Source organism: Alligator mississippiensis, chromosome 1, assembly GCF_030867095.1.
Source record: "Alligator mississippiensis isolate rAllMis1 chromosome 1, rAllMis1, whole genome shotgun sequence".
Taxonomy (NCBI): domain Eukaryota; kingdom Metazoa; phylum Chordata; order Crocodylia; family Alligatoridae; genus Alligator; species Alligator mississippiensis.
In genome coordinates, this window is record NC_081824.1 from 386460694 (window position 1) to 386486148 (window position 25455).

Sequence of the window (25455 nt, forward strand, 5' to 3'; positions counted from 1 at the left end):
GAGTCTTTGATGTTTTTAATGAAACTGATCATAAGGCTGGCAATTAGTGCCTTAAGATCATAAGAAAGTAAGGCTGAAAGGGACCTCGTGAGTCATCTAGTCCAGCCCTTTGCTCAAAGCAGGATCATCCCTGACTAGACTAACCCAGCCAAGTGTCTATCCAATTTGCTCTTGAAAATTTCCAAGGATGGAAATTCCATAATTTCTCTATCATGTTCCAATGCTTGACCACCCTCACCATCAGACAGTTCCTCTTACATTCCAAGTTAAATTTCCTGTGCTACATCTTGAGGCCATTGCTCTTAGTCTTTTATGGCTACAAAGAAAAGCCTATCTCCTTCCCCTCTATAATCTTCCTTTAAGTATTTGAAGGCTGTTATCAAATCTACCCTCAGTCTTCTCTTTTTCAGGCTAAGTAACTCTATTTCTTTCAGTCTTTCCTCATAAGTGATCAGAGACTTGCATGGCAAGCCATATAAGGAAAGGCTGAGGGACCTGGGACTCTTCAGCCTGAAAAAGAGAAGGCTGAGAGGGGATGTGGTAGCAGCTTAACGCTACCTCAGGGGCGTACATTAAGGGCTCAGTGAACAACTGTTCACCAAGGCACCCTTGGGGAAAACCAGGAGTAAAGGTCACAAACTCCTAGAAGACTGTTTCAGGCTCAACATTAGGAAAAGCTTCTTCATAGCGAGGGTGTTCAGACTGTGAAATAAGCTCCCTCCAGAGGTGGTGCAATCACCTACCCTGGAAATCCTCAAGAGAAGACTGGACGGTTACCTTGCTGGGGTCACCTGACCCCAGTTGTCTTTCCTGCTTGATGCAGGGGGGCTGGACTCGATGATCTTCCAAGGTCCCTTGCAGCCTCACAATCTATGAAGCTACGAATCTATGAAAGTTTTGTTTCCCAGGCCCCTATTCATTTTTGATGCTCTCTCCAATCTGTCCATATCTGTCTTGAAGTGTAGGGTCAAAAACTTGATGCAAAATTCCAAGTGAGGCCTCACCAGTGCTGAATAGAGTGGAAGAATCACTTCCATTGATTTGCAAGTGACACTCCTATTAACACAACGAAGTACACTGCTGGCCTTTTTTGCAACAACAGCACACTGTTGGCTTATATTCAGCTTATGGTCTACTGTAACCCTTGGGTCCTTCTCTGCAGTATTGCAGCCTAGCCAGTCATTCTCTAGGCTGTATTTATGCATGCAATTATACTGTCTCAAATTCAAGACTTTGCACTTGTCCTTGTTGAATCTCATCTGATTGATTGAGGATCATTTCTCCAGTCTATCCAGGTTATTCTGGATCCTCACCCTGTCCTTCATTGTGTCTGCAACTCCACCCAACTTGGTGTCGTCCACATATTTGCTAAAAATGCACTCAATCATTAATGAAGAAGTTAAACGATACCTGATACAGGACAGAGCCCTGAGGAACCCACTTAATACTTCCTTAAACCTAGACATTGAGCCATTGATGATTACTCATTGAACACAATGATCCAACCAGTTATATATCCACCTTACAGTACTTTTATCTAATCCATATTTTTTTAATTAATGAGAATGTTGTGAGGAAATGGTGTCAAAAGTCTTGCTAAAGTCATCCACTGATCTCCCCCCATTCACATAGCCTGTCACCTTATTATAGAAGGAAATCAGGTTGGTCAGGCAGGATTTGCACCTGCCAAATCTATGCTGGCTGTTCCTGATCACCTTGATCTCCTCTAGATGCTTCACAATAGATTTTTTGAGGACCTGTTCCACAATCTTTCCAGGTATCGAGGTCAGGCTGCTGGGTCTATTTTCAGTCTAGAACTAACGTACCTCCTACTCTCCAAGTCTCCTCCCTAGCATGCTCAACCACATTCCACATCCACCCACCAGTGATATCATTTACCTAAGGAGGCCTCTAGGGAAGGATCCTGGTGGCAGTTACCAGCCACTCTCCCTTGTTATCTCCAGAGAGGCATTTTCTTATCTTGTTTTGAGATACTCTGAATGCTGCCTTATTCTAAAAGAAGCTCCTGAGGAAGCCTACCATCTAGTCCTTCCTGGCATCAGTATGATGACTTCTACCCATTCAAATAAAAATGTTCTAGATAATTGACTGGCAAGGGTATTGAAAAGGAAAAGCCCATGTGGATCTGTCAGTGAGGGAGAGAAGGCAGAGTGCTAATGGATATGAAGAAGATATGCTTCCATGAATTAAATGAAACACCTCTAATATATGCATATTAGATATAGATATAGATAGTGGTATTTCATTTTAATCATGGGAAAAATGTGGATTTGGGGTTACTTTTTCTTAACCAAAAATTGGGGATTTTTTTTAATCAGAGAAAACCAGGATCCCTGTTCCTGACAGTGTAGTAGGGCATGCACAAAACAAATCTACTTTAATTACTGAACACACCAAATGGGATTGGAGGGCCTTTGGACTTTATACCAAAAAAGACAAGATCAAGTAGATTGATATCGAGTAGTTTGAAGGGAAAATCAGTTGGAGCAGGATGCCTGTGTGGGGATTCAGAAATATAGAACTAGTCTATATATTTGTTTACTTATCTTACTTGAACTTTAAACTCATTAATTTCCCCCTTACTCATTTTCATTTTTCCTTGAATGCTACAGTGTTGGTGAGGATTTTCTATATGCTCTTGTTGCTATTTCTGCAATATTAACAATGGAGTTTTGGATACTACATTTCAAATAATGGCTAACAGAACAGAGCAAAAGAGAGATATACTGATCTTGGTAACAGAAATATGGAACCAATCATGTTCCTGTCTCGTTTTTACTAGATTTTTGTTTCAGCTCAGGAATAAGCCAGATGGAGAATAGATTCTAAAGAACATGATGTCATCCCTGTGTTGGTGTACTAAGGCGATGGGTCTATTAGAAATGACTAGCTACACAAAACACACAGACTGTTGTCTTATTTCGCCAAGACATCGCAGGATTCAGGCAGAAGTAGCATGGTTCCCTGCAGCTTTTACTGCTGTAAACATGATGTGCTACAGAGCATAAAGCAAAACCTCATCAATGTAATGAAAGGATTTAAATAGTAAGTGCTGATAATTTTCACAAGGATTTTTCCAATGAAACTCAAAGGCCACTAAGCTCTGACTTTACCAATGGTTGCATTCAGAGAACACAATGACTCTGAGTCCTAACATTGGTTATTTTGCTTGCAGTTTGACTTACTATACTAGACAACCAAGGTCTGGATCTCTGTTAAATGAACCTTCCTAAGTGCTGGACAGTGTTTTACATGCACAGCATGCAGCATAAAGCAGTATCCTCCATTATACCTTAACCATGATTTGGCCAGTCTATTTTTAGGGCTGAGAGAGAATCTCATTCTCTATGTACTTTCAGTATTTACTGAATACTTTCAGTATTCAGAGATTTTCAATTAGGTTTTTGCTTGATTAGGACTTCTGATGTGGACACTTGTATATTAAGAAAAAGATCAAAATTACCTTTCAAACATCTATTATTTTAAAACCTTCTAAATAGAAATACAAAATATAAAATAAATATAATATACTGTAAGTATTCCACATGAAAATTAATCATTACAATTCAGTATCATGAAACAAATAAACTCCATAAGACTTTATAAGGAACCCTAGAAGCACTGGAGAATGATAGAACATCAATAAGCCTTACCTGTACTTTCTTGAGACACCCTGGCCCAGATCTTAAAGGTATTTAAGCAGTTAATTCATATTTAGAAGCCTAAGTCCCATAAAATTCAATGAGACTCAGGCATTTAAATATATTTATAGCTCTAGTCCAAAAATGTTTGCATGTACTGGGGGCAGAGGCTGGACAGGGGAGGGGAGAAGGATCTTTGTTCAGACATTTTTTTAAATAAGTGAAATGAATGCTGTTATATAAGTATACATTTTCAAAATCGAACAAGTAAAGATTGCTATCTCACTGAAAAGCTGTAACTTTTGCTTGCTTGCATTAAGGAAAATATTCCTATGCATAATACTATGTAATGACAAGCCCTTTCAATATCCAGTGAGTGTAAAGGATATTTATCAGTTGTGTCTTACCCTTTTTTATTTTGGTCCACAGATTTCTTTACTTCAATGACATCAACAAGGTCTTGACCTCTGGGAAAATGAGAAATACCTTACTGTAAGTTAAAATATTTGATTTAACTATAATGAGCTAGAAGGATGGATTTACTTTTTTTATAAGGGGGGAAAAATGTGTGCTTTATAAAAGTAAGATAGATTGCTGAATACACTGAAAACACATTCCAAACAGCTTATATTGAGAGTTATTTATGAGTATGCAACATTACTCAAGATATTAATACAGTACTTATTCTAGCTAATAAGCTAATAAGAGAGACTACCATCTAGCCCTTCCTGATATCAATACGAGGACTACTTCCTATTCAAATAAAACTTCCCCAGACAATTGACTGGCAAGGTATAACAGAGAGCCTGGGGCTCTCTGTTCCTTTAAGGGAGGAAGCAGCCTAGCCAGGAAGCACTACAGGCTAGGCAGGACACCAGGGCAACAGGCTAATGGAGCAATTAGCAGGCACCTGCCAGTGGTCTGCTGATCAGAGGTAGGCAGGGCCCTGGGTGCTTATAAGCCCAAGGCTGAGGCTGCCTCAGGGGATTCTCTCCCTAGCAGCTGCAGGGAAAGGAGCTCTGGCCAATGGACAGACCAGGGGTACTAGACTGACCACTTTGCTGCTTGCAGGAAGGCTCAGGCTCGGGGAGCTCACAAGGAGCCAGGCTGGGAGGTGTGCTGGCCCAAGGGTGAAGGAACGTTTGCCCTCTTAAAGGGGCAGGGGGCAATTTCCAATGTTATTCATGTTATATCCCAGAGGCTTGTGTTTCTGTTGTGTTTATACTGGAGGTTTGGGATGAGGCTGTAAGGGGAGGTTTGGAGGCCTCAGTGCCCAGAGGGATGCAACCAGACAGGAGCCAGGGGGCCTGGTGCCGGAGAAGGCGCAGCCACACAGGGGGCTGGGACCCAGCAGACAGGGGCCAGGGGCCTGGTGACGAAAGGGACGAACAAGAGCTAGTGCTTCAAAGCCAGGTCCGATTCAGTGGGCCCAGGCTAAAAGGTCTAGCTAGATTAGAGGAGTGGAGACCAAGGAGGCTGAAGCTCTAACAAAGGGAACAATATCCTTGTAACACCTGTGAAGTATGGGGCATGGTAAAGGGGAGGATTTGGAACCACACAATTAGCCCTTAAAGCTTTGGGTCCCTGGCCAGGCACAGTTAACTGTAGTGGCCCAGCCAGGGGCCTGGGGACCAGTGAGGACCAGTAGGGTGCTGGGGACCCTAACAGGAGTTCAGTGGAACCAGGGCTACACAAACATCTGTGGGCATCCTCCCTATTTATCATTATTCCATCAAGGTATAGCAGGTGAGACAGGTGTGGAAGGTGCCCCAGGGGTGGAGCGAGGCATGATCACGGAGCCCCTAGAGGGCATCACAGTCACCCCGGGACCCCGACGTGTTACTAGAAAGAAAAATCCCAAGTGAACTGGCTGTTAAGGGAAAGAAGGGAGAGTCCTAATGGATTTATTACTTGATTCTGTAGTTCTGACATGAATTCATTGCTTCCAGTATACTCATTTAAGCTGCTTACAGACGTGGGGAAAAAAACGATACTTTACTTTCAGCTCAGTGCACCCCTGCACTGAGCACAGTGGATGCGCAGAAGAGGTACTGCGTTAGTTTGACTTGGCTTGCTCAATGTCTGTATAGATTGAGCATTTCAATAGGGCTTTTTGGCGCTTCAATGGGGCTTTTTGGCACTTTTATCTAATGCTGGTTAAATCAGCTTTATTTAAAAGCATCAAAAAACCCTGCTGAAGCTCCCAATCTATACAGATGCTGGAGAGCCAAGTCAAACTGACACACTTTCTCTTCCAGTAAAGCAATGTTTTGTTTTGTTGTTTTCATGTCTATCAGTAGCCTAAAATGAGTTTATGTAACTGCCAAGACCAAAACAGTTTCCACAATTAAAATGTAACTTCTGTAGATTCATAGATTATAAAACCAGACAGGACCTACGTATATTATCTACTCTGACCTGTATAATTCACTGTAAAATTTCCCTGAATGCTTATTTGAACAGGGCTTTTAGAAAAGCATTTAATCTTAATTTAAAAATTTAGTGATGAATAATCTACCATAGCCATTGGTAAATTGTTCCAAAGGTTAATTATCCTCATTGCTAAAAATTATACTTTAGTCTGAATTTGTCAAGTTTCAACCTCCAGCCTAGGAGTTTCTTATACCTTTGTCTGCTTGACAACAAGCTCTTATTTTCAAATTTCTACTCCCCAGGTAGGTACCTCCAAACTGTAATCAAGTTGCCCCTTAACATTACTTGCATAAACTAAATAAATTGAGCTCATAGTCTCTGCTATTAAAAGGCATGTTTCTTAATCCTTTAATCATTCTTGAGGTTCTTCTCTAAACATTCTTGAGCAGTTGGTGGTGGAACCAGATATAATATTCCAATGGCAGTCACACCCATGCCAAATACTGAGATAATACTACTTACATAATAACTTTCTATTTGTCTATCTAGAAATTAATAGTGGCTGCTCGCACCCAGTTTACCAAAAAATCCAGGCTGCTCTGTTTCGATGATCTGACCTCTTTGTTACAGTATTTACACTTCCCCCAATCTGTGTCACCGGCAAACCATATCAGTAATGATTTATGTTTTATTCCAGGCCATTGATAAATTGATTGTTCCAGGCCATTGACTGTAAATGTGTAAGGTCAAGAAATAATCCCTGTGAGGAAACCCTGTAAAAACACATCTACTTGATGATTCCCCATTTGCAATTAGCCAATTGGCAATTAATTCAATGTGCACCAGGTTGATTTTGTATTGTTCTAGTTTCCTAATCAAAATGTCACATGATACAAAGTCAAATGCCTTACAGAAATCTATTAGATGCAGTTCCTTTGGTTTTGGAAGAATGTTTAACAGTATCTATATATAACTACATTTGATTCCTATCTCTGACAAAAACAGAACATAAGATGCAAATAAAATAAACCAAAAATCAAATTGGCTCTATCAGACCTTTATAATTATGGACGAAATGCTTCTGTTTATTTTAGGATGGTAATGTTTCACGCACCAGGAAAGGGAGAGCTGAGTTATGTGCTAGTTTTCCCTTAATTAAAAAAAACAACCCTTTGGTAATGGAATCCCCTATTAAGATCAAAAAGCAAACGCATTGCAACATACCAATCTTTAACTTAAGAGAAAACAAAATGCAAGCTTGAGAGAGTCCAGAGAAGAGCCACGTGCATGATCAGAGGTCAGGGAAGCAGACCCTACGATGACAGGCTGAGAGCCCTGGGGCTCTTTACCCTGGAAAAGCGCAGGCTCAGGGGTGATCTGATGGCCACCTATAAGTTTATCAGGAGTGACCACCAGTATCTGGGGGAACGTTTGTTCACCAGAGCGCCCCAAGGGATGACGACTAGGTCGAATGGTCATAAACTACTACAAGACCGTTTCAGGCTGGACATAAGGAAGAATTTCTTTACTGTCCGAGCCCCCAAGGTCTGGAACAGCTTGCCACCAGAGGTGGTTCAAGCGCCTACATTGAACACCTTCAAGAGCAAACTGGATGCTTATCTTGCTGGGATCTTGTGACCCCAGCTGACTTCCTGCCCTTTGGGCAGGGGGCTGGACTCGATGATCTTCCGAGGTCCCTTCCAGCCCTATGTCTATGAAATCTATGAAAGTCAAGAAAGAGATACTAAGAAAAAAAGGAATATATTTCCCCCGTCAATCCATTTTTCTAGCACTTTTGCTTATTATTGCAAGGTCAAATACTAACATTAGAGTCATAGAGAATGTCCCAGGGGTACAAGCACGGGGGCTACGCACACCCAGAGAGTAAACCCCAAGAGTAAAGAGTGCTTACTTACTTTAGAGCTCCAGACACCAGACAAGCGCTGCTGACGAAAAAAAACTGCAGTTCATTAGCCACGCTTATATATAGCTGGGAGCAGTGGGTGACATCATGAACGAGCACCAGCCCGTCAGGATAAAAGCTGGCACCAGCTGGGAGCAAGAGAGAGCGGAAGAGGCAGTGGAGGCTGCAGATGCTCTCCCTGCTGGCAGCAATTAGCGCCGGCAGGACAGAGAAGACTGATTGGTCAGGGACGCCTCGAGAGCGACGGCTACAGAGAAGCCCCACGCTGGTCACGGATGGTACCAGCATGTGGGAAGAGACCCTGCTCCAAGAGGAGCAGGAAGAAACACAGAGGATGGTGGACACTCCCCACACTGGACGCTTGCAGCCCGGGCTATAGGAGAAGAATTAACCTAGAGCGAGGTATGGGAAGCCCTCAACTGGCAGAGGGCGGAGCAGCATCGAGGGACATGGCAGGGCACCGGCCCTAGGGTAGAGCCAGTATAATAAGGCAGTTCAGACTCATCTTTCCTTTTTCATACCTGTCTTGTTCCTTTCATTAGCATCCTTGCCTTTTTTCTTCTTTCTGCCCTGTGCCTATTCCTCAGTTGCCTTCTGTTTTATTTTGTTATTCTATTTTATTTACTAGTGACTCTTTGTTGAGGGGTCCGGGCAACAGCCATACAACTGGGACTGCTCACGAGGAGTGGCTGACAACCAGCAGAAAGTACAGGAGATCTGGAGGACAGGGGAACATCCTACGGACCCAGAGTCTATTAAGAAAAGAACAAGACCCGATACCTGAGATCGTGCGACAGGTAAGAGTCATTGAGACCAGAGGGCTGGCCACATCAAGATCAGGTGACCCGGCAGAGGCTGGCATATGGAAGGGGTGTAGGACCTTGAATGGAAGGGGTGGAGCCCCACGAATATCCATCAGGAGGAACAACCCACCTCGAGGGACCACCAACAGGAGACCCCACCACTGAAGAAACACTCAAAGGCATGGCAGGTGAATTCTGGGGTCCTGCCCAGAGTGATTGGGGTCCCTATCAGAGGTTGCATGAAGCCTCCTTGCATCCATCACCAGGCATCCGCGCAAACGTGACGTGCGAACGGATACTTGAACCAAGACAGGCACAGAGAAATAAGGCTGGAAGGGACCTCCAGAGGTTATGTAGTCCATTTCCCTGCCTGAGGCAGGATCATTGCTATGCAAACCATCCCATACAAACCATAATCTAAACTCTGCATAAGACTACCATCAAATCTGACACAACATAGATCTAACACCCTAACCACAGGTAAAGTGGGAGAACCACAGCAACCATTGCCCTGCTTCTATAAAATGTTGTCAACATACACTCAAGAGGTCCCAGGTAGAGGGCCACACCTCCTGCTATAGAGGAAGGCAAAAAAAAACCACAGTCCATACCAATCTGACCATGGGGTAAAATTTCTTCCTGAACCCAAATATGGTGATTGGTCTGACCCTGAGCAGAGGAGCATGACCCTCTAGCCTGAAAATTCTGGCTTTGGTCCCAGCAGAAGCATTGGCACATCCCACAAAGTCCCTGGCCTTGGCTATAGCCAACACCCCCAATGCCTCTGGGAAGGCTTAAAAACATCTTGATGCGTATAGCAGAAGTGCTGCGGGGGAGGGGAGAAGGAGTGGGGACAACCACCAAGGCCCAGAAGCATGTGGAATACCCATGGTAAACCTAAACATACCTATTCCTAGATCATCCCCAACCCGTGGCTGTACAACCTCTTCTTGAACACCTCCAGTCATGGAGAATCCATAACTTTCCTAGGCAGTCTATTCCACTGCCTCACCATTTTAACAGTGAAGAAGTTTTTCCAGATATCCTATGTAAACTTTGCTGCAACTTCAAGCTATTGGTCCACATCCTCCTCTCTGCAGCAAGAGAGAAAAGGTGCTTTCCCTCTTCTTTATGATAGCCTTTCAAGTATTTGAGGACTGCTATCATGTTCCCTCTTAAGTGCCTTTTCCATAAACTGAACAGGCCTAGCTCCTTCAGCCTCTCTTCATATGACTTGCCTTCCAAGCACTTGATCATCTTTGTTGCCCACCTCTGGACTCTCTCTAACTTCTTCACTTCCTTTTTAAAATGTGGAGCCCAGAACTTCACACAATACTCCAGATGAGGCCTAATATGTGCTGAGTAGAGTCACTATCACCTCCCATGTCTAGCACCTAATGTTTCTATTGATGCATCCCAAAACTGCATTCGCCTTTTGTGCAGCTGCACCACAGTGCAGACTTGTACAGAGTCTGGGATCTACCAGGACTCCCAAGTCTGTTTCCATAGTGCTGCCATCCAGCCAGGCATCACCCATTTTACATTTGTGTTTTTGATTACTCCTCCTGAGGTGTAGCACCTTGCATTTGTCCAATTGAACTTCATCCTGTTAGCTCTAGCCCAACTTTCCAATCTGCCAAGATTTGTCTGACCTGGACATCCATCCTCATTGTACAGTATTTCATGGTAAAGTGTGAAACTTGTAAACTATTACTAACAAATACCTCAGGACTTCAGTTTTGAGTTGTGGAAGCATTGAGCAAACTAATTCTATGAAAGGTTTCATCTTGCTAGAACTTGTCACAACCCAAAGTTGTGATTTTTTGTTTGTGTGTGCTTCGGCACTGCTAAATTATGTTCCCGCTAAATTGCAGCTTCCTTGCATGGTGGAGTTCTCTGCTGCAGAAGAGAACCCCAGTGCAACGGAGAATTTCCCGCCAATTTGTAGTTTTCTTTGCATGGTGCATTTCTTTTGCATCTCAGAAATGCACGGTGCAATGGAGTTCAAGCCATTTGTATGAAGATTCGTGCCACATTATTGGCCGATTCTAATATATGCACACGTGGCGGCTAGCGATTGGCTTGCTAGCCATATAAAGAGCTTGGGTGGCTTCCGCCCAAGTTGGAGAGAAATCAATTAGAGAGCGTAAAGATCTCTAAGCACTGTGGATCCTTATGGACCCGACGCATTTCTTAAGAGGGCAACAGAGGTCTAAACAGCCTCTGGCCTCTCCCCGTCGCTGAGCGCAATCCTAGATGTATCCCTTTCCTATATACTAAGGACTCAAACCCACGGAGCTTTAACAACTCCGGGGCCAGAGAACCAAACCGAACCCATGGAGCTTCGACAACTCCGTGGGAAAGAAATTACCAAACCCGCGGAGCCTTAACAACTCTGGGGCCAAAGAACTGAATTTGTCGTAGTCCTCCAATGAGGATTAAGCGGAGCTGCACCTGGAAACTGTTCAGCCTACACCGCGACCATCTTGGGTGTAAGTAAATAATCTTTAAATCAACCATTACGCCTCTGTGACTAATTCTAGCCCGTGCGTGCCTTGCCGCCGTACGGTCTTCTCCGGCCCCGCGTGCCTGGGCTGCTGGCCACAGCCCGCGTGCACAAAGACGGGCCCGGCTCGCCCCCGGCCCACACATGGCGATGAGGATGGGATCAGGAGAGGACACGCTAGAGCTAGAATTGGTTAAGAACTGCCCTTGGCGCGATAACCAACGCCAAGTGAAAAGCTTTGAGGAACTGGAGGCGCATATCGCTTACCACCAGGCGGGAGGAATGGGTGAAAGATTTGTCAACAGACGCCTGTCGCTAAAGGGAGAAGAGGGAGTCTCCGAAGACGGAGCCCCAAGAGAGAGGGAAGTGTATTTGCTCCCTGCGGTGTTCGGGTGTATAATGAGAGACGAGCGGGTCCTGTTCAGGCCCCTCGATATCGTGTCCCTTGCCGGACCCAACCCGGTGGGCGAAACAAACCCGACCTTCACCCGGGAGTGTGCCCGATGCCTACGATATGCTCGGGAGAGTGACGAACTGGAGCCCATCGGCCGGTTCCCTCCCCTCATGGCGGCTAGATTAAGGGGTCGCGAGCTACCATCCGAGCTCCGCAAAGACCTGGAAGTGAAGGAACGAGCCGCAGATGAGAGGGTGGCCCCATGGTATGACAAGGGGGGAGAATGTAGTGCAACATTTCATACTGTAATGAATCTAATGCACAAGAATTTAAGTTTGAAAGCCCAGCTGCAGATGGCTATCCAAGCGGTCAAAGAAGCGGCTGAGAAAAAGGAGCCTGAAACGCCAGTCCAAGATGGCTCCGAGCAAGAGGGAGACCGCGTGGAAGAACCGGAAAAGAAGGGTGGAGCTTCGGAGGAACCCGCGAGAGTTCGGTCAGCGACTCCGCCCATCGACGCAGCGTCGTCGCCGGCAACCCCGCCTAGCGACGCAGCAACGCCCCTACCGACCACACCTTCCTGCCGACGAAGGAGAGAGTCAAGCGGAGGAGTGCATCCACCCCTCCTGCCTGAAGCAGCAACAGCAGCAGTGACTCCCGCGGCAGCAGTTCAGCCTATAACAACATCAACTCCCGAAAGAACAGCTTTCCCTACAACAACAACTGATCGAATTGCTACTGCCTACTATGCTTGCACCAGAGCTGAGTTGCAGGATTTGTGTAGAGCATCAAGAATTCAACCTGAAGAGACTCTAGCTGTATGGTTAGGACGTTTAGTCATGGAACTTGGATCCGACCTGCTGAACCAGGAAGAAGCAAGCTTCCTAGTCAGACAAGCTTCGTGGAGTAGAGGACATGTCACTGACATCGACATGATAACAGTTAATACTCACTGGCCTATTCCACTGCCAGCACTTGTTGCAGGACTAATTAGTCAGAAAGCCCATGTATGGCATGCAGGACGGCCAGAATATACCAGCGCAGAGCATCTAATGCTAACAATCATCGGCGTCTCATACTGTGCCTGGAACCCCAGAGCATGTGTGCTGGGACTAACATCACTCCAGCAAATAAGACCATGGCCTCACCGTCATCTACGAGATCCTGGAACCGTTCCAGTAACCGTTCACAGCCTAGACAGTTGCCTCGAGGTTTATGGGCGGAAAAACATTGTTGTCCTTCGGATTCTGCTCAGTCCAATGGTGAACCAACCTGTGAGTAATCTTCTTTGTCAGTTGTCATGACTGCGTATCCTGATGGAGCCAAGATTGTCTCTTGATCGGGACTGTCGACATCCGACCGGACTTCAAGGCACCAGACGTCGTGAATCCGATCTTCCACCACTGCCACCAAGAACCCTAGAGGAGCGATACATGTTTGGATTTCTCCTACAGCGTTCTGGACTTAACAAGAGGCAGCTTCGGATTTTAGGAGATGCAGGCCAATGGCAATTGGCTTATGAGTTAGGTTTTCGTTATTTAGAAGAGCCAGATGATGGATCCTCAACGATTTCATCCAATTGAGCAATGAAAATTGTTTAAGTTTGTTGAATAAGATTATTAATTTATTTTTTGAGAGTTTTCTGTTTACAGATCCGAGATTCAGAGTGCGTGGCGAAGAGGAGCCCTGAGAGGGATGACATCACCGAAAGAAGTGAGGGCCTGACGTATGACTTCGCCATGACGCCCACTGAAGCCCTGATCGTGCAATTTTGTTATGAATCAGATTATGTATTTGTGTTAATTACTGTTTCTTGATTTTTATGTAACTTAATTCCAGGGCAGCAAATGTTATGTTTGTTTATTTGTTTGTTTGCTTATCTGTTCGTTTGACGACTCACGACAAGGTTCTAGAGTGATGAGTGTATAGCATAATTTAGCTATGCTCTCAGCAAGGGAGGATGTCACAACCCAAAGTTGTGATTTTTTGTTTGTGTGTGCTTCGGCGCTGCTAAATTATGTTCCCGCTAAATTGCAGCTTCCTTGCACGGTAGAGTTCTCTGCTGCAGAAGAGAACCCTGGTGCAACAGAGAATTTCCCGCCAATTTGTAGCTTTTTTTGCATGGTGCATTTCTTTTGCATCTCAGAAATGCACGGTGCAAAGGAGTTCCCGCCATTTGTATGAAGATTCGTGCCACATTATTGGCCGATTCTAATATATGCACACATGGTGGCTAGCGATTGGCTTGCTAGCCGTATAAAAAGCTTGGGTGGCTTCCGCCCAAGTTGGAGAGAAATCAGTTAGAGAGTGTAAAGATCTCTAAGTGCTGTGGATCCTTACGGACCCGACGCATTTCTTAAGAAGGCAACAGAGGTCTAAACAGCCTCTGGCCTCTCCCCATCGCCGAGAGCAATCCTAGACGTATCCCTTTCCTATATACTAAGGATTCCAACCCATGGAGCTTTAACAACTCCGGGGCCAGAGAACCGAACCGAACCCACGGAGCTTTGACAACTCCGTGGGAAAGAAATTACCAAACCCGTGGAGCCTTAACAACTCCGGGGCCAAAGAACCGAATTTGTCGTAGTCCTCCAATGAGGATTTAAGCGGAGCTGCACCTGGAAACTGTCCAGCCTACACCGCAACCATCTTGGGTGTAAGTAAATAATCTTTAAATCAACCATTACGCCTCTGTGACTAATTCTAGCCCGTGCGTGCCTTGCCGCCGTACGGTCCTCTCCGGCCACGCGTGCCCGGGCTGCTGGCCACAGCCCGCATGCGCAAAGAAGGGCCCGGCTCACCCCCGGCCCACACAGAACTCAGATTTTAGACATGCAAACCCAAGTGTTTTGGGTTAACTGCAAACCCAAGTGTGTCCATTGAACAAGAAGATATAAATATTCAATGTCTTTTAGATTTCATAGATTTCATAGACATTAGGGCTGGAAGGGACCTCGGAAGATCGAGTCCAGCCCCCCGCCCAAAGGGCAGGAAGTCAGCTGGGTTCATAGGATCCCAGCAAGATAAGCATCCAGTTTCATCTTGAAGGTGTTCAATGTAGGCGCTTGAACAACCTCCGGTGGCAGGCTGTTCCAGACCTTGGGGGCTCGGACAGTAAAGAAATTCTTCCTTATGTCCAGCCTGAAACGGTCTTGTAGTAGTTTATGACCATTCGACCTAGTCGTCATCCCTTGGGGCGCTCTGGTGAACAAACGTTCCCCTAGATACTGGTGGTCACCCCTGATAAACTTGTAGGTGGCCATCAGATCACCCCTGAGCCTGCGCTTTTCCAGGCTAAAGAGCCCCAGGGCTCTCAGCCTGTCATCGTAGGGTCTGCTTCCCTGACCTCTGATCATGCGCGTGGCTCTTCTCTGGACTCTCTCAAGCTTCTCCACATCCTTTTTGAATTGTGGAGCCCAAAACTGGACGCAGTACTCCAGCTGCGGCCTCACTAAGGCCGAGTACAGGGGGAGAATGACATCCTGGGATGTGCAACACAGGATTTTAAGGGCTATGATAAAGATTTACTAGAATGGATGCAGCACAGAACAGAGGAAGAAGTTGAAAGTTACACGGGTGTGGCAGGGTACCTTTGGTGCCTGCCACTTGAAGAGCAGCAAACAGGCAGCAGATGCCTAATGAGGGCAGCCATTTTGGCCCAGGGATATAAGCTGGGCTACAGTTTGCTGCAGGAAGGAAGGAGGAAACATCAGGTTGAGAGGCTGCTCTGGCCAGAGTAAGGATGTAATGGCAGGGGCTATGGGTAGGAGGTGACCCCTTGTCCTGGGTAAGATGTAAAACTGCACCCTGCCAGGGAAGGCTGGTCTGGTAGGGCTCCTAGTGGTGTGGGAGCCCCCAGGAAATGCCAGGTCAGTTACCTCCCCAGTGAAAGGTGGGTCAGGGAGCCTTAATAAGCCCATCCCCACATCCCTGGTGGTGTTCTAGTAAGCAGGGGGAGCCCAGGGCTCAGTTAAGAAGCCTTGAGTCAGAGTTCAGGCAGATGGAGTGACCTGGGACTGTGCCCGGGCAGTAGGGTTAAGCCTGGGGGGCGTGAGTCAGACCCTGTGTGAGAGGGGTGATGAGTAGAGGGACTCCGTGTGAGAGGGGCAATGAACAGAGCAGCCCATGAGTGTGGGCAAGTGAGGAGGCCCAGTGGGGGCATAGTCCGGTGAGGGGCTAGGAGCAAAATAAGCCTACAGTCGTACAATCGCTCGGTCAATGCTCAGGTGAGGGTAGTGAGAGATACCCAACAGGCTGCACCAGGGCTGACTGAGGTGAGGAGAGCTAAGCCCAAAGCCAGGTGAGGCTGGGCGGCATGAGTGTGGCCCCTGAGAGTGTGCAGAATGAAAGAGGCTGGGTGAGAGCCAGCAGAGTGAGTGGGACGCCTGTGAGAGAGGGGTAGCATGTGAGTGGCCCTCCAGGGCTGTAGGAAAGAGCTACAACTGCGTGCCCAGTTTGCTCTGGCCATAGGCCAGAGAAGGAACGCCAGAGTAACATCAGCAAGGCATGGAACCCATGGAGGAGAGGTCGGAGCAGGTACTAGGTCCTTGTCATCAAGGCGAGTAATGGGTAGCCTCCCACTTTAGTGACAACTCCCTTATTTTTCCATCAAGGTGTGGCAGGAAAGTGAAGCAGGTGGTTACCCCAAGAGCAGGGTGGCTGGCAAAGACCTGATGAGGAGGCCACCCTGTTACAGTGAGAATGGTGTCTTTAACTGCCATTTGATGGTGGCTGCACTGATTGAGTTTAATAGAAAACATCTGTACAACTGCTGTACATTCCCTTCTCTACTGAACTATTCATATTTATTATCTAGTATTTACTGCAGAGTTAAAAATGTATAAGGATGAGTATTCCTTTAATAGCTTAAATCAAGCCAATTCATGGATGTCATCTTTGAACCCAAATGGCTACATTTATTGAAATTAACTGTCACCAAAACAAAACTCATCCTGAAAGTAGCTCCCCAACTACAAACCATTTTAAAATATGTGACAGAGATATCTCAACTTGCCTCTTATCTTTCTGTGCAGCACTGTTTACTGCATTGAGATCATCAAGGTCTTTTCCTCTGTAAAAAAAAATACCATAAAAATAGAATGGTGTTAAAATATTCTGCTGCTTATAAAATTGGATAAAAGTAGAACTGTAAAAATTGAAGAAACCCAGGCAAACATGCATTCTCCAAGAAGTGAATAGTGGACAGCTCAAGTTAACAGTTCACATATAATTATGCTAAACTGTTGGTGATAGTAACAAGAAAATATGTTTAACATTCTCCATTACGAGAGAAAAATTATGTAAGAATTAATTTATTACTTCCAACATAAAGTTCCATTTTCTAGACCTAAATATATTCATACCACTGCATGAGATAAGATCTTTCCTATACATTATATATGACAAGAAAAGAAGCAATAAGCTTCCACAGTGTTAGCTTTAGCATCTTTCCAGCATTAGCTCACAAAGAAATATTTGTGAATATTAAAACTAATTCCTTTAGGACAATTACTTTATAAAAATATATTTTATTATTTAGCTTGATTTCGCTCTACAATCCTATGACAAACGAGGCTTTCTTTAATCTCACTGCTTTTAGTAAAAAAGTAACATGGGTAGAATTGATTTATTTACATTTATACGATTAAACTATTATAGTAATAATTTATGGTAGATTTGATTCTGTACTACTGTTCATACTTTATGTTGGGGTAGTACAGTATTTTCACACCCTATTGGTTAAGATGTTACAGGAAAAACAAACAATATATAACGTTCTATATAGAAAAATTCTAAGTAGCTTAATTTTAATGCAGACCGTTTGTGTTGATTTTCAATTAATGTTTCTTTCTCCAGTGAACTGGAGAATGGAGCAACATATAAAAGCAATCATCTGTAACCCATGCCACAAAAGAATAGACCTTTTTTAGTTTTCAGGTGGAAGGTATAAACAAAAAACAGTAGCTAGCTAGCCAATTATCTCTGAGTATAAACTTGTTTAATTCATTTGATAAAAGTTGTTCCTTGTGGCCAACGAGTTCTTAGTATCGATCATAAGGATTTCACTTGTCTGATTTGTTGACCACATACACAATCAATCCAACAAGAAAACTTGGAACTTAATTGTTAATTGAGTCTGCTCTGCATATGCCTAATTTCAAAAAATCTTAGGTGCTTCCTGCTTTGTTGCACCTCAGTGCCTCATGTATTCTGATCCAAAACACGCCCCTTTAAATTAAAATGTGGACTTTTAAGAGCAGCACCGGTACTCAGGGGTCTACACATAGCCTTAGAATGGTGTTAACTGTACATTTCTCTTCCTTTCTCTCAAACAACGGGGTTATATCCAGGCAATACATTTAATGCATGAACGAATACTACCATATTCAGGAGCCTTTACTGCACATGGCTGTAAGTGCAGAAGTAATTGCATAGCTCCTGTTAAGGCAATAGTTCAGTAGCTTCCATTAGCTCAGTCTGTAGAAATATTTATGGACTACAAGCAAATTCATTTCACTGTATGCACAGCTCACACACAAATCAAAAGCTTTATGAATCAGAGCACTTTGATAACTGGTTAAAATGCCCTGCTGTCTTCAGCTGGCACAACTATAATAATATACAAGTACTTCAAAACTTTATTTAATCCCCCTACAAAATACCTTAGTTTTCTGTGGCAGTTTTAGTGGGGGCCATATAACAGAGAGCCTAAGATTGAGAGGCTTGTAAGACTTGCTCCTTGTGATAGAAATGGGATTTGCTGTGATGAGATTATCATGACTTTGGCTTCTTTAAAGATAAAACAAAACCAGAGCCAGTCACAGTCAATAAATCCAACTACCAATTAGCTAAAATGAAGTGTTTGCTTGAAATAAAAGAAGAGGTAATTGACACATTCCTCAGAAAAGAACAGTGTGATATTGATGGAGAAGTTCAAAGCCTATTATTATTCAATAACATTCATTAGTTTTATTTACTAAGTCAAAACAATTTATAAAATAAAATGTGAGCAGCAAAAATATGAAACACCTGATTATGTTTTAAGAAAAAACAATCATACTTAACAAGTCAAAAGGGAATGCACCTTCTGAGCTCTCTTAGTCAAGAACTTTAAAACACGCAAGCCTTTAACATACAATAAGATTTAAATAGTGCTTGAAATCAAAATCAGCCAAATATTTCTATGATGCATGCAAGACTGCCTCCCAGCTGAGGAAACATAGCTTTTTCTAGCTTACTCATCTGAAGATTCCCCACAGTTTCTATGGTAGACCAGGTACAGCTCTGGACCAACATAGCTCAGTTTTAATTTTCATTCTGGTGGTGTTTAGGTATCACAGCTATGAACTGGTGAATACTAGTAATGAACTAGGTTAATTCATTCTGAAGTTTCTGGACTCTTGCTTCTTTACAAGGCATCTCTATTGTCTGAATTCTGACTGTTTTTATTTTCCCAAAGCTAGAACTGATTTGATAATGGGATTTTTGAATAATAATGCAATAACATTAAATATGTATATGTACACACAGAGAGAGAAAGAATATGAATTGAAATGAGAAATCTAAAAAAACAGTATTTACCCATTTGAAATTAAATTTCAATACTGTCAAAACAAAATTACATATTTTGACTTTTTCCTACCAAAAATTTGAAAGGTAAGATGTTCCTATAAACTACTTTGATTTTATTCTCTGATGGAAAAAAAGTTATGTTGAAAGTTCTTCAACAAGTTCTACCAAAAAATCTATCCTAATTCTGCCTGTACAATATAAGTACTTAGGAATCTAGTGCATATCTATATAGTAAACTGACTGTGGTTGATAGAAACACCCTCAAATATCCCACACAGCTCAGCATACATTTCCAGACCAGATGCAGTCTAGCCATACTTGTGAGGCACTGGGGATGGGATGTCACTTAGCAGGGCTAATTAGCCCACCCTTAGAGGAGTGACGATGCAAACAATACTGTTTCCAGTACAAGTAATAACCCAATCAGAGCTATGTGGCATGTTTTAAGAGGCTGCCACCAGGCACAGTGAGTTGTAGTTTTAAAACAGCTTAAGACCATGAATTTTAGTGAGATTTAGGTCCCTGAGTAACTTGGGCAGTTTTTAAAACTGTACCCAGGATTAATAGCTTATACAAATTATTCATTTAAATTTTCAATTCAGGGTATGTTGGTCCTACCTTGTAGTTCTCTCAGTTGTGCTTCTTCTTTCAGTATCAGCTGGAGATACTGGAGATACCTCCCTATAAAAGATTTGAATACCATTACTATACTCAAATAAAATGCTTTTTATGTATGAATGTCTGTTCCAAGCAAAGCTCTTAATATAAAAGGCAACATACTGAAACATTTCTTGTACTAATTTTGTTAATTAGAAACAGAAAAATGCCAGATTTGAAGGGTTTTTGCCCTGTTTTGTCAAATACTGGATAGCTGGTAGGAAAGCAATACATATAACCAAAACTAGATAAAAAATTAAAGAAATATTCAAGAATAGGCATTTACAAATCACTGTTCTAGCAAGGAGTTAAATACAGTATTTAATAGTAGCATAAAAGTATAACCATAGGATCATAGGAAAGTAGGGCTGAAAGGGACCATATGAGGTCACCAGTCCAGCCACTGCTCAAAGTAGGATCATCCCTGACTAAACCATCTCAGCCAAGCATCTGTCTAAACTGCTCTTGAAAATTTCCAGGGAAGGAGATTCCACAACTTCTCCAGGTAACTTATTCCAGTGCTTGACCACCCTCATAGTTTTTCCTAATCTCCAATTTAAAATTTCTTCTGCTGCAAGCTTGAGTCCATTGCTCCTAGACCTGCCACCTATCTTCTCTCTACTTCCTTCAGGGATTTGAAGACTGTTATCAAATCCCCTGCAACTTCTCTTCTCTAGGCTGAATAACCCATGCTCTTTCTGCCTTTCTTCATAAATCACCAGGGACCCTGGTTTTCTCTGATTTAAAAAAATCCCCAATTTTTGGTTAAAAAAGTAACCCCAAACGAAATAACACTCATATATAGATATAATACATCTATCTATATATGGTGGTGTTTCATTTTAATCATGGAAAAATGTGGATTTGGGGTTGGGTTTTTTTAACCAAAAACTGGGGATATTTTTTTTATCAAAGAAAACCAGGATCCTTGTAAATCACTAATCAGAACTAGTCTTTATTCTTGCTATTCTAGGGTATGTACTGATTTTTCCCCTGAAGTCATGGCATTTCTATGACTGGATGTAGATTCTCACATGGATGACATTTTTCTGTTGACAGGGAAGGATGAAACTGGACTAGACATCTCAGGAAAACTGTCTAGATTTGGAACACTCATTTTACTTCCATGTCCATAAATTTAGATTTGTATTGTAATTTTTTTTTCTGGGTAAAGGTATTCTTGTTTTAACTTAATGTGTATTTCTAGACTGCATCCAGAGATTTCAAATAAGGACACATAAGTTATCTAGCCTAATTTATCCTTTATTCTTCACTAACAATGTTTTGGAAATCTTTATCCTAGAACATTCAGAGCAAAGAGGATAGGCAAAGTGCAGGCTGCAGGGTGGGACATCCTGGAGGAAATGAGGATCTCAGCTAACCAAATGAATGAGGTGCCATTTCTCTAAAGGGAGATAATTACTTTCATCTGGAAAGTCTGACATAAAAATTTAGAAAAACCACAAAAAACCAAATCCCTTCAACTCTTAGACAGTTTCCAACACTTTAAGAGTAATTTCTCTAGGAATGTGTTGTTTATTGGACCATATTAAATGCCAGTATTTCATTAAATGCCATTGGGCCAGTATTTCAATGGAGGAATAGATGTGCTCTGTTCTGTATATGTTAAATAATTGTTCCCTCTTAGACTATTTCATTTGTATTCCCTCCACCCCCGCCAAGGTTTTCTCAATACATTGGGAAACAAGAGAGCATTGATTAGCTTGTGAGGGGGAAATTTCATTTCCTGTCATGAGACATTAACCAAAAATAGGAACCCATTCTATAATTTAAAAAAAAATAATATATACTGCGTGTCCTCACCCTGTCAACTAGTACTATGATTTATAAAGTGCTCAGTTAACAAATCCTAATAAATTAATAGAAATGGTTGTACTTAAATCTTATGATGCGAGAGTATGTGCTGAGTTGCTTTTCATGCGACTGATCTTTCAGGTATACTTTATGGTTCCTATAGAACACCACCTTTTGTCATAAAATGTAATACTGAGAACATATTTATCTATAATATTGCTATGACTTGTTTTACTCTCACACTCATGTAGCATCTGTCTAGCATGATTAAAGTAAGTAATAAATGCTGACTTCTTACAAGCTCCTCTGGTTTGGGTGACTGGCTGGCTCAGAGGATTGGTAATACACTACATATCCTTTTTCTAATCTAGGTCACTGATTCAAATATAGCTCAGGTTAGTAACAAACAGTGTTAGCACTTGAAGGCTGTTATTTATAGGAGGACATAACACTATGACTTCAACTGAACAACTTACACAACTAAGTGGGTGAGTCAGAATTTACATGACCAGACTAATGAATGTTTGCTGTTAGCTTTATCTTAAAATATTCCAGTGCTATCTCATTAGTAGGTGTGTGCGAAGCAGGCCCTATTTGATTCAGATTCAGCCCAAATCAGGGACAGTGATTCGATTAGTTGATTTAGATCGCTGTCCCTGATTTGATTTGGCTGAATCCAAATCTGAAGATTCGATGCTGATTCAGAGAATCAGTGATTCAGACACAGACACAGCTTTAAATGTTTTTCCTACATTACTCAAGGTACCAGCACGGCTTGTGAGCACAGCAATGCTGGGGTGGATGGAGCATCCCACAGGCAGCAAACTCGGAAGTGGACTGGAAGCACACGCACTCCCCAGCAGACCCGGAAGAGGACCGGAAGTGCTTCTCGTCCACTTCCAGGTCTGCTGCCAAGCGCGCTGGGGAGCCCCCCATGCTGCTGTGGGATGCTCCATGTGTCCCAGCATCGCAGCACTCACAAGCCGCCTGGTACCTAGAGGTATGTAAAAAACACATTTAAAGCTGTGTCTATGTCTGAATCACCAAATCTTTCTGAATCTCTCCGAATAGATTCAGGGGGTTCCAATTTAATTCGGAGAGATTAAAGGGTCCCTCCAATTCGATTCAGATTTGGAGATTCAGCCACCGAATCGGGCTGAATCTCCTCCAAATCAAATCAGGGACCAAAGCTTCATGCAGCCCTACTCATCAGTGGTGGAGATGCACTTGGGACAGCAATAGTATAAAGGAGCCACCACCAGTCTTTCACACAACAGGTCTAGATTAGTGTGTAATATCTTTCCTAGATAAAACCATTTATAAGCTCAGTTTAGTTCCCAGTTGAGTTATGCACATGATAAAAATCACTAGCACAACTGACATTTTTATTGGCACTTCTAGCAGAAAGGCAAAGTCTAATCTTATGATCCTTTCAGTCTTAAAGTTGCTTTGTTCATATCAAAATGGAAGTACATTGGAAAGGCATTCTGAAGAAGTTTACTGGCTGCCTGTGTGTGAAACCTCCCCTGTGGATAAATATAGAGTTTCAGTTTCTGAAGCTGACAGAATTGAATTCAAATGATTTAGTTTGCCAAAAATTCTTTAAATATTGATGATGATAAGAACAAAAAGCAGCAGGAAACCTCCAGGGACATACAAAGCAGTTTTGAATAATACAGGCAAGCATAGAGTCCTGAGTATGTTGGAGGGTTCTGTTTCTGATGGATGGACCCTGACACATTCTTCAGATCATTCCTAGGAGTGTTACCTCTAACCTAATATTTTCAAAGCAAGGCCATACATCACTGTAAACATCTGGCCTCAGGATGGCATTTTTATAAGGAGCTCAAAAAGTGGTAAGCCAGACTGCCTAACAGGAGGAAGATTTATTGGCCAGTTTTAGTAAGTATCAAGTATCTGAACTCAGCACTAGGACATGACAGAGATTATTTCAGTGGTACATTAGTACATGCTTCAGGTGCAAAGAATATTTTTTTGCATCCTACATAAAACCTGATAACAGTACAAAGGCATTGGTATTATCAAGGTTGCTGGGTTTGTGATTGTAGTGGTGTTGGTCTAAGGACATAGGCAGACAAGGTTCTTTGAACAGATGTGATATATTTTATAACTAATTGAGTAGTTGGAATAAAGCTCGTGGCAAGCTTTTGGGCACAGTCACCCTTCTTCAGGCAGAGACTCCTTATGCATGAAGAAGGGTGACAGTGCCCAAAAGCTTGTCAAGAACTTTTCCCCCAACTACTTAGTTGGTCTAATAAAAGATATAACATCTACTTAAAGCAACTTATCTGCTCTGGTATTATCAAGGCATTTTATATATATAAAAAGATTTTCTAGTTTACAAAACAGAAAAGATCTCTTATACAAAAAAGCACTAAGCTTTAAGTTACTGATAGTCAGTATGTTCAGTCTCAGCACTAAGGTGCTGAGGACAAATATTGTGTATTACTTCTGTATATTGCCTGACTAAGCATCCACACCCAGTCGAAAGTCCACTCCCCCTATGCATTTTTCTTCCATACCCGAACCAAAATGACATACCCTATAGTCCTTCTACCATCTCTACAATAGTCCCTCTTTGAGCAACAGAAACCCTACACTCCCAATTATTTATCTGCATTTACCACTCAACAGGATCACTCCCAGCTTTCCACTTTGACTTCCTCTATTGTTATATACTACTGTACTCTCTCACCTCTTTGTTGTAAGGCAGGATTGGAGAACTGACAGCAGGTGAAGGATAGAAAGGACTCACTGGGCGTATCTACACATGCACTTTAATGCGCAATAGCCTATTTTACTATGCATTAAAGCAGCATATAAAAACCGTGCTACTACACGAATGCACAGTAAAATAGGCTACTGTGTGTTAAGACTCACCTAAAAAGCATGTGCTTGTGCTACTGCGCATTAGGACAGCCTAATGATCATTTAGTACCTCACATTAGAGGTACTAAATTTAATGTGCATTAGGAAAAGTGCATTAACACACGACTAGATGCATCCACTGAAAGTAAAATATATGGCCTAGTCTGAATAGTGATTCCTACTCTTCCCTGGTTCAGAAACAATCCTACCCATGTGCACAATAATAAAAATGAATTATTCAGTGCCTAGGTGCCATCTAGCTAGTTTCCTAAGGCTTAACATGTTTGCCTAAGAATGATCACAGCCTTCAGACAGCTTTGTAAAACAAGAACAGCCTTAGCAAAGCTTCTTTATTTTCAGCATAAATCATTTTTTGCTTATCTCATCTTACTAAGATCATACTACTCAATGCCTACTTGAAATATCTATTAAGTAATATTTTTAGTGTGTCAGAATATACATATGGTATGACTACCGGACCATAGCACTGGCAAAGTACATGACAGTGCCATTTATATTTCCTTTAAATACTCAGTAAATCTGAGCTCTCTACATGTTGGCTTGCCTTGCAATCTCTGCTGAATTTCTAACCCAGTTCACTCAAGATAAAATACCAATCCTTTCCAGTCCTTCAGCTCCATCAGCTCTATCTGAGTCTCGCTCATTTCAGTGGATAATAGTTCCATAATTCTTGTTTAGATGGTGACAAGGCAGATCACCATCAAAAATCAAAGCACAAATGAATCCTATCTAGACACTCAAGTACATGTAATGTGTTTTCAGTCTTGAAAACAGCTAGATAAAGATTTAAATGTCATAGAAACAGCAGATAACATGCAACAGCACTGTGCCTATAAAAACAA

The 25455-nt window shown here is 42.7% G+C and overlaps 1 protein-coding gene across 4 annotated transcripts in view; it reads right to left on the reverse strand.

The window, feature by feature from the left end:
• The window catches only part of SCEL (sciellin), a 108138-nt gene that overhangs the window by 14728 nt on the left and 67955 nt on the right, over positions 1-25455 (reverse strand). For all 4 annotated transcript variants that reach the window (XM_059731815.1, XM_059732093.1, XM_059732427.1 and 1 more), the window contains 3 exons: positions 19850-19912; positions 16674-16730; positions 4070-4129 (listed from right to left, as the gene is read on the reverse strand). In XM_059731815.1, the coding sequence (XP_059587798.1) occupies positions 4070-4129; positions 16674-16730; positions 19850-19912 (180 nt within the window). The remainder of the gene's footprint in view (positions 1-4069; positions 4130-16673; positions 16731-19849; positions 19913-25455) is intronic.